General features: G+C 46.6%; 2 protein-coding genes across 2 annotated transcripts in view; one reads left to right on the plus strand and one right to left on the minus strand.

Annotated features, from left to right (window-relative positions):
• Positions 1–9,287, plus strand: part of zgc:112334 (uncharacterized protein LOC619199 homolog) — a 12,195-nt gene extending 2,908 nt beyond the window's left edge. The window contains exons 5-11 of the mRNA XM_056237962.1: positions 4,668–4,866; positions 5,056–5,187; positions 5,289–5,388; positions 5,602–5,773; positions 5,986–6,130; positions 6,197–6,251; positions 8,983–9,287. Coding sequence (XP_056093937.1) covers positions 4,668–4,866; positions 5,056–5,187; positions 5,289–5,388; positions 5,602–5,773; positions 5,986–6,130; positions 6,197–6,251; positions 8,983–9,123 — 944 coding nt within the window. The 3' untranslated portion in view covers positions 9,124–9,287. The remainder of the gene's footprint in view (positions 1–4,667; positions 4,867–5,055; positions 5,188–5,288; positions 5,389–5,601; positions 5,774–5,985; positions 6,131–6,196; positions 6,252–8,982) is intronic.
• A 1,994-nt stretch (positions 9,288–11,281) lies between these two features.
• Positions 11,282–17,500, minus strand: part of ndufaf3 (NADH:ubiquinone oxidoreductase complex assembly factor) — a 6,484-nt gene continuing 265 nt past the window's right edge. Inside the window, exons 2-5 of the mRNA XM_056237927.1 lie at positions 12,989–13,184; positions 12,848–12,914; positions 11,565–11,665; positions 11,282–11,487 (exon numbers count right to left, since the gene is read on the minus strand). Coding sequence (XP_056093902.1) covers positions 11,392–11,487; positions 11,565–11,665; positions 12,848–12,914; positions 12,989–13,184 — 460 coding nt within the window. The 3' untranslated portion in view covers positions 11,282–11,391. The remainder of the gene's footprint in view (positions 11,488–11,564; positions 11,666–12,847; positions 12,915–12,988; positions 13,185–17,500) is intronic.

Raw genomic sequence — 17,500 nt, forward strand, 5'->3', positions numbered from 1 at the left:
GAGTTGGGGATGAAGAGAGTTGGGGAATGAAGAGAGTTGGGGATGAAGAGAGTTGGGGATGAAGAGAGTTGGGGACGAAGAGAGTTGGGGATGAGGAGAGTTGGGGACGAAGAGAGTTGGAGATGAAGAGAGTTGGAGATGAGGAGAGTTGGGGATGAGGAGAGTTGGGGATGAGGAGAGTTGGGGATGAGGAGAGTTGGGGATGAAGAGAGTTGGGGATGAAGAGAGTTGGGGATGAAGAGAGTTGGTGATGAAGAGAGTTGGTGATGAAGAGAGTTGGGGATGAAGAGAGTTGGGGAATGAAGAGAGTTGGGGATGAAGAGAGTTGGGGATGAAGAGAGTTGGGGATGAAGAGAGTTGGGGACGAAGAGAGTTGGGGATGAGGAGAGTTGGTGACGAAGAGAGTTGGAGATGAAGAGAGTTGGAGATGAGGAGAGTTGGGGATGAGGAGAGTTGGGGACGAAGAGAGTTGGGGATGAGGAGAGTTGGGGATGAAGAGAGTTGGGGACGAAGAGAGTTGGAGATGAAGAGAGTTGGGGACGAAGAGAGTTGAGGACGAGGAGAGTTGGGGTTGAAGAGAGTTGGGGACGAAGAGAGTTGGGGATGAGGAGAGTTGGGGATGAGGAGAGTTGGGGACGAAGAGAGTTGGGGATGAGGAGAGTTGGGGATGAAGAGAGTTGGGGACGAAGAGAGTTGGAGATGAAGAGAGTTGGGGACGAAGAGAGTTGAGGACGAGGAGAGTTGGGGATGAAGAGAGTTGGGGACGAAGAGAGTTGGGGACGAAGAGAGTTGGAGATGAAGAGAGTTGGGGACGAAGAGAGTTGGGGATGAGGAGAGTTGGGCATGAAGAGATTTGGAGATGAAGAAAGTTGGAGATGAAGAGAGTTGGGGACGAACAGAGTTGGGGACGAGGAGAGTTGGGGATGAAGAGAGTTGGGGATGAAGAGAGTTGGGGACGAAGAGAGTTGGGGATGAAGAGAGTTGGGGACGAAGAGAGTTGGGGACGAAGAGAGTTGGGGATGAAGAGAGTTGGGGATGAAGAGAGTTGGGGATGAAGAGAGTTGGGGATGATGAGAGTTGGGGATGAGGAGAGTTGGGGATGAAGAGAGTTGGAGGACGAAGAGAGTTGGGGACGAAGAGAGTTGGGGACGAAGAGAGTTGGGGATGAAGAGCAAGCAAGGACCACATCACAACCATGAATGTGGGAATTATTTATTGAAGAGAGTTGGAGATGAAGAGAGTTGGAGATGAAGAGAGTTGGAGATGAAGAGAGTTGGGGGACAAAGAGAGTTGGGGACGAAGAGAGTTGGGGACGAAGAGAGTTGGGGATGAAGAGAGTTGGGGATGAAGAGAGTTGGGGATGAAGAGAGTTGGGGATGATGAGAGTTGGGGATGAGGAGAGTTGGGGATGAAGAGAGTTGGGGATGAAGAGAGTTGGGGATGAAGAGAGTTGGAGATGGGACGAAGAGAGTTGGGGACGAAGAGAGTTGGGGATAAAGAGAGTTGGGGATGAAGAGAGTTGGGGATGAAGAGAGTTGGGGATGAGGAGAGTTGGGGATGAAGAGAGTTGGGGATGAAGAGAGTTGGGGATGAAGAGAGTTGGAGATGAGGAGAGTTGGGGATGAAGAGAGTTGGGGATGAAGAGAGTTGGAGATGAAGAGAGTTGGGGATTAAGAGAGTTGGGGATGAAGAGAGTTTGAGATGAAGAGAGTTGGGGATAATGAGAGTTGGGGATGAAGAGAGTTGGAGATGAAGAGAGTTGGGGATGAAGAGAGTTGGAGATGAAGAGAGTTGGGGATGAAGAGAGTTTGAGATGAAGAGAGTTGGGGATGATGTTGGGATGAAGAGAGTTGGGGATGAAGAGAGTTGGAGATGAAGAGAGTTTGGGATGAAGAGAGTTGGGGATGAAGAGAGTTGGGATGAAGAGAGTTGGAGATGAAGAAAGTTGGAGATGAAGAGAGTTGGGGATGAAGAGAGTTGGGGATGAAGAGAGTTGGAGATGAAGAGAGTTGGGGATGAAAAGAGTTGGAGATGAAGAAAGTTAGAGATGAAGAGAGTTGGAGATGAAGAGAGTTGGGGATGAAGAGAGTTGGGATGAATAGGGAAAGGATGAAGTGGAAGGGGAAAAGGGATGCTAGTCAGGTTGATCTGTTATTGAAGAGAGTTTGAGATGAAGAGAGTTGGGGATGACTAAAGAAAGGATGAAGTGGAAGAGAAAAAGAAATGGTAGTCAGGTTGATCTGTTATTGAAGAGAGTTGGAGATGAAGAGAGTTGGAGATGAATAGGGAAAGGATGAAGTGGAAGGAGAAAAGAGATGCTAGTCAGGTTGATCTGTTATTGAAGAGAGTTTGAGATGAAGAGAGTTGGAGATGAATAGGGAAAGGATGAAGTGGAAGGGGAAAAGAAATGGTAGTCAGGTTGATCTTTTTTTGAAGAGAGTTGGGGATGAAGAGCGTAGGGGATGAATAGGGAAAGGATGAAGTGGAAGGGGAAACGGGTGGTAGTCAGATTGATCTGTTATTGAAGAGAGTTTGAGATGAAGAGAGTTGGAGATGAAGAGAGTTGGAGATGAAGAGAGTTGGGGATGAAGAGAGTTGGGATGAATAGGGAAAGGATGAAGTGGAAGGGGAAAAGGGATGCTAGTCAGGTTGATCTGTTATTGAAAAGAGTTTGAGATGAAGAGAGTTGGGGATGACTAAAAAAAGGATGAAGTGGAAGGGAAAAAGAAATGGTAGTCAGGTTGATCTGTTATTGAAGAGAGTTAGAGATGAAGAGAGTTGGAGATGAATAGGAAAACGATGAAGTGGAAGGGGAAAATAAATGGTAGTCAGGTTGATCTGTTATTGAAGAGAGTTGGAGATGAAGAGAGTTGGAGATGAATAGGGAAAGGATGAAGTGGAAGGGGAAAAGAGATGCTAGTCAGGTTGATCTGTTATTGAAGAGAGTTGGAGATCAAGAGAGTTGGAGATGAATAGGGAAAGGATGAAGTGGAAGGAGAAAAGAGATGCTAGTCAGGTTGATCTGTTATTGAAGAGAGTTTGAGATGAAGAGAGTTGGAGATGAATAGGGAAAGGATTAAGTGGAAGGGGAAAAGAAATGGTAGTCAGGTTGATCTGTTTTTGAAAAGAGTTGGAGATGAATAGGTAAAGGATGAAGTGGAAGGGGAAAAGAGATGCTAGTCAGGTTGATCTGTTATTGAAGAGAGTTGGAGATGAAGAGAGTTGGAGATGAATAGGGAAAGGATGAAGTGGAAGGAGAAAAGAGATGCTAGTCAGGTTGATCTGTTATTGAAGAGAGTTGGGGATGAAGAGAGTAGGGGATGAATAGGGAAAGGATGAAGTGGAAGGGGAAACGGGTGGTAGTCAGATTGATCTGTTATTGAAGAGAGTTTGAGATGAAGAGAGTTGGAGATGAAGAGAGTTGGGGATGAAGAGAGTTGGGATGAATAGGGAAAGGATGAAGTGGAATGGGAAAAGGGATGCTAGTCAGGTTGATCTGTTATTGAAGAGAGTTTGAGATGAAGAGAGTTGGGGATGACTAAAAAAAGGATGAAGTGGAAGGGGAAAAGAAATGGTAGTCAGGTTGATCTGTTATTGAAGAGAGTTGGAGATGAAAAGAGTTGGGATGAATAGGGAAAGGATGAAGTGGAAGGGGAAAAGAAATGGTAGTCAGGTTGATCTGTTATTGAAGAGAGTTGGGGATGAAGAGAGTAGGGGATGAATAGGGAAAGGATGAAGTGGAAGGGGAAAAGAAATGATAGTCAGGTTGATCTGTTATTGAAGAGAGTTTGAGATGAAGAGAGTTGGGGATGAAGAGAGTTTGAGATGAAGAGAGTTGGAGATGAATAGGGAAAGGATGAAGTGGAAGGGGAAACGGGTGGTAGTCAGGTTGATCTGGGCGTCTGGTGTTGGCGTTCAGGAGACTCAGAGTGGGGACATCATCTCAGTTAAATGTAGGCCGAGTGATTAGGACCCCCAAAGATTGGGAAGAGCTGAGTTGAGCTTGGCTTGACAGAGGTCGCTGAGATTGTTACGAATGTAAGAGCTTCTGAAGATCAACAGCCAAGGAGTCGGATCGTCTCTTCTGAGATACCTCGTCTGGCAGCTGAAGTCGCTGCTCCGATACGGAAGGAATGTATTGAGTAGGGTGCTGGAGATATGCCGGTGATACAGTCTTGTAGCCAGTTTTCTGTAAGAAAGAGCTGATCTTGGGAGATGCTCTGGCAATATGTGTAGAGTGAACGTATTCAGAATTAGGTTAGAATGGGCTGAGGAAGGAGTTTAAACGAAAAAGATGTGAGATAATCCTTGATGGGGTGGAATTGGAATGATCGTCATCTGAATCGCGCTAGTTAATCTGTATCTCTGAATCCGTAGTGAGTGAACTTCGAGAGAACGAGACAAACAGTACTCTAAGGGGCGGCCCAATATAAGAAGGTTTTGAGAAGTCAGGTGACTGGTTGAGGCATGGCCCCGCTCCCAAACCTAGTTTTACTAGTCAACTCCATAAAATAAGAAATGTTGCCTGGGCAACTTACTGAACCCCAAACCCCCTCCCCACACACACATTTTCTTTATATTTTATTTGAGTTTATTTCCAGTGATGTAAATGTTTTTCTGGATGTTTTTAGCTTGAGTTACCGCTGATAACCCCGGTGTTTCTCCAGATCTGATGGGGATGTTTGACAAGCGCAGGTTCCGTAAGTTCATGTCCTTCATCCTGAATTTTGAGGAGAACGATCCCCGGACGCATCACGACATGGACCCACGCAGGACCACCATGAGGGACGTGTTCCGTCACTTCGACCTGGGCGATGATGTCGTGGAGTTCACAGGTCACGCTCTCGCCCTTCACGTCAGTGACAAGTGAGACAAACTCATACGATAATCAACGGTATTAGGGAAATATAACATTGTCCATGCGATGCTATGCTAATGTCTTTTGGGAGTCTCGGTCTCTTCTGTTGTGTAGATGTTACTCAGTTTCTCCTTCAGTGTGTGAAACCATCTGTAAATGACACTGTGTGTGTGTGTGTGTGTGTGTGTGTCGGTCAGTTATCTGGAGCAGCCGTGTCTGGCGACCATCAACCGGATCAAGCTGTACTCCGAGTCTCTGGCCCGCTACAGCCTCAGTCCGTATCTCTACCCGCTGTTCGGTCTGGGAGAGCTTCCGCAGGGGTTCGTCAGGTAACTGAGGTTGACACACATGACATGAGAGCGATGAGAACACACACACACACACACACACACACACGCATGAGGCATGACAGACGCGTGTCGCTCCACAGGCTCAGCGCCGTCTACGGGAACAGCTACATGCTGAACAGACGCGTGGACGACATCGTAATGGAGGGCGGGCGAGTGGCAGCGGTGCGATCCGAGGGAGAGGTGAGCAGACACACACCTTCATGATGACCATGATCATGATCTGTTATAGTTACTGTTATAGTTCTAGTTACAGTTACAGTTACAGTAGTTATAGGTATTGTTATCGTTACTGTTATTGTTACAGTTATAGTTACAGTTATCGTTATCGTTATCGTTATAGTTATAGGTATAGTTATTGTTACAGTTATTGACTGTGTTTGCGTGCCGATGCAGGTCTTCCGCTGTAAGCAGCTGATCTGCGACCCCAGTTATATGCCGGAGCGCGTGAAGAAGGCCGGCCGCGTAATACGGGTCATCTGTCTGCTCAACCACCCCATCAAAAACACACATGACGCCAACTCCTGCCAGATCATCCTCCCGCAGACTCACCTCAACCGGAAGTCAGGTGAGTGCCATAACACGTGTGTGTGTGTTGGTCTGCAGCTCGCCGTCAGACGCGTCTGCTGTGTGTGTGTGTTGGTCTGCAGCTCGCCGTCAGACACGTCTGCTGTGTGTGTGTGTGTTGATCTGCAGCTCGCCGTCAGATGCGTCTGCTGTGTGTGTGTGTGTTGGTCTGCAGCTCGCCGTCAGATGCGTCTGCTGTGTGTGTGTGTGCAGATATCTACGTGTGTCTGCTGTCCTACTCCCATAACGTGGCGGCCGAAGGGAAGTACATCGCTGCCGTGAGCACCATGGTGGAGACCAGCAACCCTGAGAAGGAGGTTCAGCCCGGGCTGGCGCTGCTGGAGCCCATCATGCAGAAGTGAGAACTCACCTCTCAGCTGTGGCTGGTGGACATGCGTGTCACTCACATGCTTTTGTCCCGCAGGTTTGTGTCGGTCAGTAACCTGATGGTCCCGACGGATGACGGCCGCCGCAGTCAGGTAACAAACAAGCAGCTTTATTTCATAATCAACACAGAGTCAAGCATCACGTAGAGCTGCACGATTCTGGAGACATTGAGAATTACCATTATTTTTGTTTCAAATAGTGATCATGATTCTCCCACAATTCTGAACAGAAAACAAAACAAAATAACATGTTATTTACTAGAGGTTCGGACAAAATATTAATTGCTGCAGTCTATTTAAAATGTTTATTAATCTGAATTAAGTATTGTTTAGTGAATGATTCAATGATTCACTCATAAAGAGTTCACTTGTTTCATTACTGGATGAATCAGCATTTTTGAACGAATCTCTTGAATGAATGATTCAATGACAAACACGTTTTTAACAGTAACCTACTGATGTAACGATGTAATCAATCGTTATTATGTCAAGTTACTTTCAAACGGTGATTTACTCTATTTTGATCTCTACCATAGACATCAGTGTTTATATCTGAACTATAAACTTTTATCCCAGTTCTTCTGAGATAATATGAATGATTAGTAACAGAAATAAGTACTGTGTGTTTTATTCCTGTACATGAAAACGGCTCTCTCTGGCTCTGGCTGGAGACTGCGTGGGTGTTTAGGAAGGAGGCTGCGTGGGGGTTTAGGAAGGAGACTGCGTGGGGGTTTAGGAAGGAGACTGCGTGGGTGTTTAGGAAGGAGACTGCGTGGGGGTTTAGGAAGGAGGCTGCGTGGGTGTTTAGGAAGGAGACTGCGTGGGTGTTTAGGAAGGAGACTGCGTGGGTGTTTAGGAAGGAGGCTGCGTGGGGGTTTAGGAAGGAGGCTGCGTGGGGGTTTAGGAAGGAGACTGCGTGGGTGTTTAGGAAGGAGACTGCGTGGGTGTTTAGGAAGGAGACTACGTGGGTGTTTAGGAAGGAGACTGCGTGGGTGTTTAGGAAGGAGACTGCGTGGGTGTTTAGGAAGGAGACTGCATGGGTGTTTAGGAAGGAGACTGCATGGGTGTTTAGGAAGGAGACTACGTGGGTGTTTAGGAAGGAGACTGCGTGGGGGTTTAGGAAGGAGGCTGCGTGGGTGTTTAGGAAGGAGACTGCGTGGGTGTTTAGGAAGGAGTCTGCGTGGGTGTTTAGGAAGGAGTCTGCGTGGGTGTTTAGGAAGGAGGCTGCGTGGGTGTTTAGGAAGGAGACTGCGTGGGGGTTTAGGAAGGAGGCTGCGTGGGTGTTTAGGAAGGAAACTGCGTGGGGGTTTAGGAAGGAGGCTGCGTGGGGGTTTAGGAAGGAGACTGCGTGGGTGTTTAGGAAGGAGACTGCGTGGGTGTTTAGGAAGGAGACTGCGTGGGGGTTTAGGAAGGAGGCTGCGTGGGTGTTTAGGAAGGAGACTGCGTGGGTGTTTAGGAAGGAGGCTGCGTGGGGGTTTAGGAAGGAGGCTGCGTGGGGTTTAGGAAGGAGACTGCGTGGGTGTTTAGGAAGGAGACTGCGTGGGTGTTTAGGAAGGAGACTGCCTGGTGTTTAGGAAGGAGACTGCGTGGGTGTTTAGGAAGGAGACTGCGTGGGTGTTTAGGAAGGAGACTGCGTGGGTGTTTAGGAAGGAGGCTGCGTGGGGGTTTAGGAAGGAGGCTGCGTGGGGGTTTAGGAAGGAGGCTGTGTGGGTGTTTAGGAAGGAGACTGCGTGGGTGTTTAGGAAGGAGACTGCGTGGGGGTTTAGGAAGGAGGCTGCGTGGGTGTTTAGGAAGGAGACTGCGTGGGTGTTTAGGAAGGAGACTGCGTGGGTGTTTAGGAAGGAGGCTGCGTGGGTGTTTAGGAAGGAGACTGCGTGGGTGTTTAGGAAGGAGACTGCGTGGGTGTTTAGGAAGGAGGCTGCGTGGGTGTTTAGGAAGGAGGCTGCGTGGGTGTTTAGGAAGGAGGCTGCGTGGGTGTTTAGGAAGGAGACTGCCTGGTGTTTAGGAAGGAGACTGCGTGGGTGTTTAGGAAGGAGACTGCCTGGTGTTTAGGAAGGAGACTGCGTGGGTGTTTAGGAAGGAGACTGCGTGGGTGTTTAGGAAGGAGACTGCCTGGTGTTTAGGAAGGAGACTGCGTGGGTGTTTAGGAAGGAGACTGCGTGGGTGTTTAGGAAGGAGACTGCGTGGGTGTTTAGGAAGGAGGCTGCGTGGGTGTTTAGGAAGGAGGCTGCGTGGGTGTTTAGGAAGGAGGCTGCGTGGGTGTTTAGGAAGGAGACTGCCTGGTGTTTAGGAAGGAGACTGCGTGGGTGTTTAGGAAGGAGACTGCGTGGGTGTTTAGGAAGGAGGCTGCGTGGGTGTTTAGGAAGGAGGGTGTTTAGAAAGGAGACTGCGTGGGTGTTTAGGAAGGAGGCTGCGTGGGTGTTTAGGAAGGAGACTGCGTGGGTGTTTAGGAAGGAGGCTGCGTGGGTGTTTAGGAAGGAGACTGCGTGGGTGTTTAGGAAGGAGACTGCGTGGGTGTTTAGGAAGGAGACTGCCTGGTGTTTAGGAAGGAGACTGCGTGGGTGTTTAGGAAGGAGGCTGCGTGGGTGTTTAGGAAGGAGACTGCGTGGGTGTTTAGGAAGGAGACTGCGTGGGTGTTTAGGAAGGAGACTGCGTGGGTGTTTAGGAAGGAGACTGCGTGGGTGTTTAGGAAGGAGGCTGCGTGGGGGTTTAGGAAGGAGACTGCGTGGGTGTTTAGGAAGGAGGCTGCGTGGGTGTTTAAATCTCTAGTGTCACGTGACGCCAGCGCCGCTGATTCATGGGTTTCATTGTGTTTCTCGTCTAGATCTTCATCTCTCGATCGTATGACCCCACAACGCACTTCGAGACAGAGACCGAAGATATCATGGATCTGTACCGCCGCATCACGGGGTCAGAGTTCATCTTCAGGAACCCCCGAGACGGTGACGGCGATTCTGACGAGTGAACGAGGGATCGATCAGCCAAACCTCATCCTTCTGTCATCATTAACGTTCCAACACAACTAAGAAACACTGTATCTGGGGGTCCTTCAAAATATCTACTGAAGAACGAAAGTCATGCAGGTTTTGAACGAGTAAATGATGACAGAACGATGGTTTTTGGGCGGACGATCCTTTTAAGGATCAGGGGTCTCATTTATAAAACTGTGCGTAGGATCCTTACTAAAAGTGTACGTGCGCCCGAAAGCCAAAAATGGCGTACGCTAAAAAATATTCAGACTTATAAAACCGTTCGTACGCCAGAACCTGCGCAAAATTCACTTTATAAATCCCAGTCAGCGGAAGAACGTGCGCACATGCGTCTCCTCCCCGAAATAACCATATATGGAGCTCACAACGCCTAGTTTTACTATGCATATCCTCATCTGCATATCATTTGCATATGATTATTCATCCACGTGATACCATGTTTAACGATACAAGACATTAGGAAAATATGAAATACGGATGTGCTGTCACATTAGGCTACATTAATAAAAATCATAAGCCTATCCTTGCCTTGTTTTTGAATAAATAAATCAAATAGTGTAAAATACATTTCAGAGAAAGTTTCTCAATCTCACTGGCCAAATACTATTTTTAATTTATTATATTTTTAATGGAAACAGATAGACCTTGTGGATTATTTGTACGAAACTATTTTCTCAGACAATCTGCTATTATCATGATAAGCAATTATGTATGTAAAACATTAAAACACAGAATGCCAGAGGAAAAGTGTTCAAAAGCATTGCATCCACAACAAATATTTCTATTTATTGAATATAAAAAAAATGTTGTAACTTCTCAGTAATGATTTCATGTAGTTTAAGTGTTTATAACTCCATTAATGGGAATGGCATATTTAATCTAAATGTTTATATCAAAAGTAAAACATAGTTTAAATCATTATTTTATTTATTTAAAGTGTCATTGTGAACATGCACTCTATTTATGATTATGACTCATAATAAAGATTTATGGTTTTACTTCATCTGCCGTTAGATAGGCTAAATATGCGGCATTTAAGAAGGGATGGATATTTGCTTCAAGTGATAGGCTTGGTGAGTTTGTATTATGTTTCTGTATATGTATCATTTTCTTTAGATTTTCTGTCTAAAAGTGACCAAAAAGACATTTAACTCCAACTCACCATCTGTGTCGCCAATTCCCTTTGTCTCCAGAATGTGCGTACGCACGGCTCAAAGTTTGCTTAAAGGTGCGCACATTCTCCCGTCAAGTTTGTTTTTCATAGTTCACAACCTTTGCGTGGAAACTGGCGTACGTACGTTTCCAGCCCCGTTTTGTGCGTACGCACGCTTTATAAATGAGACCCCTGATCCTTTAAGGATTTGCCCCTGCTGTTGGTTTTCAGGGTCAGAAACACGAAACTACATCAGGCTGCATCTACATTAATCCAGATTCATCTGAAATCCACTTTCCAAAAGTTTCTTGTCCACACTGAAAACACTTACTGCATGAAACCTGATAAAAGCTCCCTGAGATGATAGCGAGAGACCAGACTTGAGACAATTCTTCTGACGTGATCATTATATTAGCAAATTATCTGGCCACTTTTACTGGTCTCACTAAATCGCCATGTTTGGTCTCAAAGGCAATCGTTCTCATGTTGGACCGCAGTACATCTGTCACCTGTGCAGGAATGTAATATGAAGATTCTACAAAGTCAGATTCATCTTTGGCAACATTACGAAAGTGAAGTGCACTAATAGACATGGATATTTATGGGTACGATAGGTGTCACATGACTAAACGTGTGCATCGTTTTCAGACCAAACTATAACATGTATCCGCTTGAGAAGGACGAACCATACCTGTGTCTGGATTAATGTAGATGAAGCCTTAGCTAATTCAAATCAACTCTAGAGTCAAACCAACACAGATCTTTTCTTTTGAACATGATCACTGATGTTTGTTGTAAGTGTTTCCTTCACGTTCATGTTTTCCAACAGTAGTCCACTTCTGTGTGTTCTGTGATGTTTGTGTGGTAGACGGTAATAAAGATGTGCACATGATGACGAGTGTGTGTTCATGAGCTCAGATTAACCCGTTATCACAGAGGACAGAGAGACGGATTAACAGCCTCAATCTGGGACACACACACAAGTGTTTAATACCTTTAATCTGTCTTCACTCTACATTCATCAGCATAAAGACATTTACAGAGGTCACGTGACACAAAAGAGGAGATGACATCACCAAGCGCGACGCTGTCATTGGCTGGCGCTCGAGGGCGGGGGGGGGATCAGACCGGCTGCTACCAATCGTCTCTCGCTGGACAGAAAGTTGAACGTCGCACATGCGTTCGGCTGCAAGAGAAGAGTTTCAAGCGGTTACCCTGCGCTCGCGGGATGTTTAGTAAAGTGTGGAGAGCGTGAGGCGTTACCGTGTCCTGCACCTCCACAGCGATGCCTTTCTTCCTCAGGAAGTCCAGCACGCTCGGGTCCAGGCGTTCAGTACGAGCTCCCGTCCCCAAAACCAGGACCTCTGCAACATCATCCACTTACTATTAGCTAAAACATCATTTCCATTGCTTGAAGTAAAATAGAAATACATGGAGCCCTAAAACAAGGGAATAAATTATCACAATGTGGACATGATGTAGTAAAACGAGGGAACAAATTACTATATCGTACGTACGCACAATTTACTTTAAAAAGTGGGAACGAATTATTATATCGTACGCACGATTGACTTAAAGGTGCATTGCGCAACATTTCATGTTAAATATACCCGTTTTTCTAACCCATACATGCTTGAACAATTGCCTGATGGGCTGAATGAGCCCTTCTCTGATCACTGCGATTGCCTCTATAATCCTGTACAGTAAAATAAATAAGAGGGATTCGGGCCGGAGTTTGAGACTGGCCGTGACGTCACGCGCGTTCACGATCACCTGGCTATGTCTGGCAGGTTTGTGTATTCGCCGCCATTCTCCGTATCAGCGAAGACAACTCGAGCGACAAAACTTTAGTCAAGTTTCGACAAAAGTAGAAGATGGATTCAAAGAGACCGGCTTGTACCGCTTGTCGCCAGAGGGGGGCATAGTTCTGCAAAAACTCAGAGACTTGCGCAATGCACCTTTAAAACGAGGGAATTAATTATTATATAGTAAGCATGATTTACGTTTAAAAACGAGGGAACAAATTAATATATCGTACGCACAATTTATGTTTAAATCATGTGCGGTGCTCCATTAGAAATGAAATAAAATATTTTTAAAATGTTTTAATTTTTATTTAGTTTAACTTGATGTACTAAAATAACTAAAACTGAAATTAATTAAAAACTATACAAACATTTTTTTTTGAAAACAAAAACTATAATAGTATCTCATTCATGCTAATATAACCCTGCTGCAAGCTGACTAGCCTTTACAGTAGAGCACTACAGTATCATCAGTGTACAGTATCAGTACCGCATCACACGCACCAGTGTTGCCGCTAGATTTCAAAAACCTGCTGGTTAACATGTAGCCAGTCATTATTTCATACTGGTTTCGCTGTCTGACAGAACATTTTGTAAATGAGAACATCTTTATATTATATGAGAATACAGTGTGTGAGCTCAGATTAGGAGAGGAAACAGATGTGAAGTGACGTCATCCGGCGGCTCTTCACGCTGGAGACAGTAGGGGGCGCTGGAGTGCAGGCGTGTGTGTTTGCTCACCGATGCGCGGCTCCAGCAGATGAAACAGAGACAAGCTCTCGGCTGTGATGTCGGTGTGATGGCCCACCTGCGACAGCAAACACACAGCAGTGAGCGCGGAGCTAGCGTGAAGCATGAGTGCAGCGTTCGACGTTAGCTCACGTTCCACTGCAGGATGGCGGGCGGCACCAGGGCACACGGGCCCAGCACGCGGTTGCCGCTGATGTTGAATCCTTGGGGGCTGTAGCTGTAGATGATGGCGGCCCCGTCGGGCTCCTTCTGCATCACGGTCACTGAGGTCCTCTGGTACAGCTCGTCATCCGCGGGGCCGAGCCCGTGGCTGCGCACCGGGGCCGCTCTACAGGAGCACATCACAGATTACAGGAGCATTAAAGGGGGCCACACTTTACATGGTGTTTGTACATGTGTCGGCAGTGTGTGTACACAACCACCCTATAATGATAAAAATCCACCCACTCCTTTTTTTTAATCCCCATAAATCATAAGCAGCGTCTCAGAACAAGCCGTTTGCAGACTCTAGCAGTGTGACGTCACATATGCTTAGGCCCCGCCCACGATCGCTGAAAGACTCCTCCCTATTACCATAGACCCAGCTCCAGGGCTCCGCCCCTATTACCATAGACCTCACCCACGGACCCCGCCCACGGACTCCACCCTATTAGCATAGACCTCACCCACGGACTCCGCGCTATTAGCATAGACCCAGCTCACGGACTCCGCCCTATTAGCATGGATCCCGCCCACGGACTCCGCCCTATTAACATAGACCTCACACACAGACTCCGCCCTATTAGTATAGACCCGCCCACAGACTCCACCCTATTAGCATAGACCTCACCCACAAACTCTGCCCTATTAACATAGACCCCGCCCATGTACTCCGCCCTATTAGCATAGACCTCACCCACGGACTCCGCGCTATTAGCATAGACCCAGCTCACGGACTCCGCCCTATTAGCATGGATCCCGCCCACGGACTCCGCCCTATTAACATAGACCTCACACACAGACTCCGCCCTATTAGTATAGACCCGCCCACAGACTCCACCCTATTAGCATAGACCTCACCCACAAACTCTGCCCTATTAACATAGACCTCACCCATGGACTCCGCCCTATTAACATAGACCTCACCCATGGACTCCGCCCTATTAGCATAGACCCCGCCCATGTACTCCGCCCTATTAGCATGGATCCCGCCCACGGACTCCGCCCTATTAACATAGACCTCACACACAGACTCCGCCCTATTAGTATAGACCCGCCCACAAACTCTGCCCTATTAACATAGACCTCACCCATGGACTCCGCCCTATTAGCATAGACCTCACCCACGGACTCTGCCCTATTAGCATAGACCCCGCCCATGTACTCCGCCCTATTAGTATAGACCTCACCCACGGACTCTGCCCTATTAGCATAGACCCTGCCCATGTACTCCGCCCTATTAGCATAGACCTCACCCACGGACTCTGCCCTATTAGCATAGACCCCGCCCATGTACTCCGCCCTATTAGCATAGACCTCACCCACGGACTCTGCCCTATTAGCATAGACCTCACCCACGGACTCCGCCATATTAGTACAGGCTAGGGCTGCGCGATTAATCGAATTTTAATCACGATCACGATTTTGGCTTCCCACGATCAAATTCGCGCGATCGAGCGATATTTAAAATGCCTCATTCCGTTCACAGAACGCTCGCTCCGTATCAGTTTTTTTTTTTTTTTTTGCAAAGCCAATCTAGCGCTCTGTAAACCACTATCTGAGAGAGTCCACTAGAGAGACCGAGTGTCTGCACGCGAGCGACAGTGCACTAGAGAGACCGAGTGTCCAAGTGCGCGCTCGAAAGTGCGCGAGAGATACCGAGTGTGTCTGCGCGCGAAAGAGACCGTCGACCGAGTGACAGTGCGCGTGAGAGACCGTCGTGTGAGCATTAGTAAATTGGTACATACAACAGTAATATATAATTACTATATAAGAGGCATGTGGAAGTTCGATTAATGGACTCCAATAATCATAGCCTACTACAAACGTCTTGTTTTGAACTATTGTTTAATAAATAGAAATAATTCGAGCACATAAACTTTCATATGGAGGATTAAATAGATTCAAGTTATGCAGTAAGACTTCACAACTAATCACTGACACTGTACCACAACATTTTACTTTTCTTAAGCGTCAAACAACAATAACTCTGAATTTCATCCATTAATCGAACTTCCATAGTGCAGTTCTGCCTTGACATGTTCTCATTTGGTTACATTCTGTTATGGAATATTTGTTTTTTATTGATTGTATATTTTGCACGTTTTATTCACATCCATTATGCAGGTACAATGCAAGTTTACATTTTGCTTCCTAAAATATATTTACACAATGTAAAATAGTGCCCTGTTGAAGTTTTGCTACATTTTCTTTATTGTTTAATTTTATTTTTATTTATTCTTTTAGGAGATGCACTGAATTCTAGTGAATAAGAGGACCTGTTTTATTTTGATGCACATAGTTGTACATTAGCAGGAATGTAGCACAATATGGACGTGAAAGCAGTTATAATTAGCCTATGTGACAAAATTTGTTTTGGTTAAAATCAACAAAAAATCGTGATAATTAATCGTGATCTCAATATTGATCAAAATAATCGTGATTATCATTTTGGCCCAAATCGTGCAGCCCTAGTACAGGCCCCGCCCATGACTGCTTACAGACTCCACCCTATTAGTACAGGCCCCGCCCATGACTGCTTACAGACTCCACCCTATTAGTACAGGCCCCGCCCATGACTGCTTACAGACTCCACCCTATTAGTACAGGCCCGCCCATGACTGCTTACAGACTCCACCCTATTAGTACAGGCCCCGCCCATGACTGCTTACAGACTCCACCCTATTAGTACAGGCCCCGCCCATGACTGCTTACAGACTCCACCCTATTAGTACAGGCCCGCCCACGACTGCTTCCAGACTCCACCCTATTAGTACAGGCCCCGCCCATGACTGCTTACAGACTACCCTATTAGTACAGGCCCCGCCCATGACTGCTTACAGACTCCACCCTATTAGTACAGGCCCCGCCCATGACTGCTTACAGACTCCACCCTATTAGTACAGGCCCGCCCATGACTGCTTACAGACTCCACCCTATTAGTACAGGCCCCGCCCATGACTGCTTTCAGACTCCACCCTATTAGTACAGGCCCCGCCCATGACTGCTTACAGACTCCACCCTATTAGTACAGGCCCCGCCCATGACTGCTTTCAGACTCCACCCTATTAGTACAGGCCCCGCCCATGACTGCTTACAGACTCTACCCTATTAGTACAGGCCCGCCCATGACTGCTTACAGACTCCACCCTATTAGTACAGGCCCGCCCATGACTGCTTTCAGACTCCACCCTATTAGTACAGGCCCCGCCCATGACTGCTTACAGACTCCACCCTATTAGTACAGGCCCCGCCCATGACTGCTTACAGACTCCACCCTATTAGTACAGGCCCCGCCCATGACTGCTTACAGACTCCACACTATTAGTACAGGCCCCGCCCATGACTGCTTACAGACTCCACCCTATTAGTACAGGCCCCGCCCATGACTGCTTTCAGACTCCACCCTATTAGTACAGGCCCCGCCCATGACTGCTTACAGACTCCACCCTATTAGTACAGGCCCCGCCCATGACTGCTTACAGACTCTACCCTATTAGTACAGGCCCCGCCCATGACTGCTTTCAGACTCCACCCTATTAGTACAGGCCCCGCCCATGACTGCTTACAGACTCCACCCTATTAGAACAGGCCCCGCCCATGACTGCTTACAGACTCCACCCTATTAGAACAGGCCCCGCCCATGACTGCTTACAGACTCCACCCTATTAGTACAGGCCCCGCCCATGACTGCTTACAGACTCCACCCTATTAGTACAGGCCCCGCCCATGACTGCTGACGGACTCCGCCCCATTATTAGCATTGAGTGAGCTGCACACAGTCCACCATGTTTATCTCATCACCAGAGCGTTTAACAGCATTCAAGTGAGAAATATTCTTATCAAAGCTACTAAAGTTATTCAGTCAAGAGCTGTGAGTGATTTTCTCTTTTTCTTTAGTTGTTTGATTCATATTAACAGCATATATAGCAGTAGGTTCTGTATGTTACACTGCTGTCAGTTTAATACACTGATCTAATATACACATGCGATTTATTTCCCTGCTGTTTATGTTCACACACATGTTTTTGATCTGACGTTTGCTGTATGACACAAAATGAATTTCCGTAAGGACTAATAAATATCTATCTATCTATCTATCTATCTATAAAAACCGACTGTGTTTATGTGAACTTTGTGTGTTTTTGACTGATATGGCTTTAAAACGCATGCAGATAATAAACTTTCATAATGAAGAAGAACTGCAAATCTGAACACTGTGTCCCATAATGCAGTGCGCTTGACTTGACCTTCTATTTTTAAGTTAAATGAATCAATCTGCATAAGTACCATATCAACCGTGACTTTGACATTTCTCTCTTGACTCATTATTTAAGACTGACAACACTTAATTTTTTTCATAGAAGATTTTAAATAATTGTTTTATTTATATAGAAAGCTGGACACGACTTAAGCATGCTAATTAAACCTAACATGAAAAGGTCA

Source organism: Rhinichthys klamathensis, unplaced genomic scaffold (assembly GCF_029890125.1).
Source record: "Rhinichthys klamathensis goyatoka isolate OS25496 unplaced genomic scaffold, OSU_Roscu_1.1 h1tg000504l_1, whole genome shotgun sequence".
Classification (NCBI taxonomy): domain Eukaryota; kingdom Metazoa; phylum Chordata; class Actinopteri; order Cypriniformes; family Leuciscidae; genus Rhinichthys; species Rhinichthys klamathensis.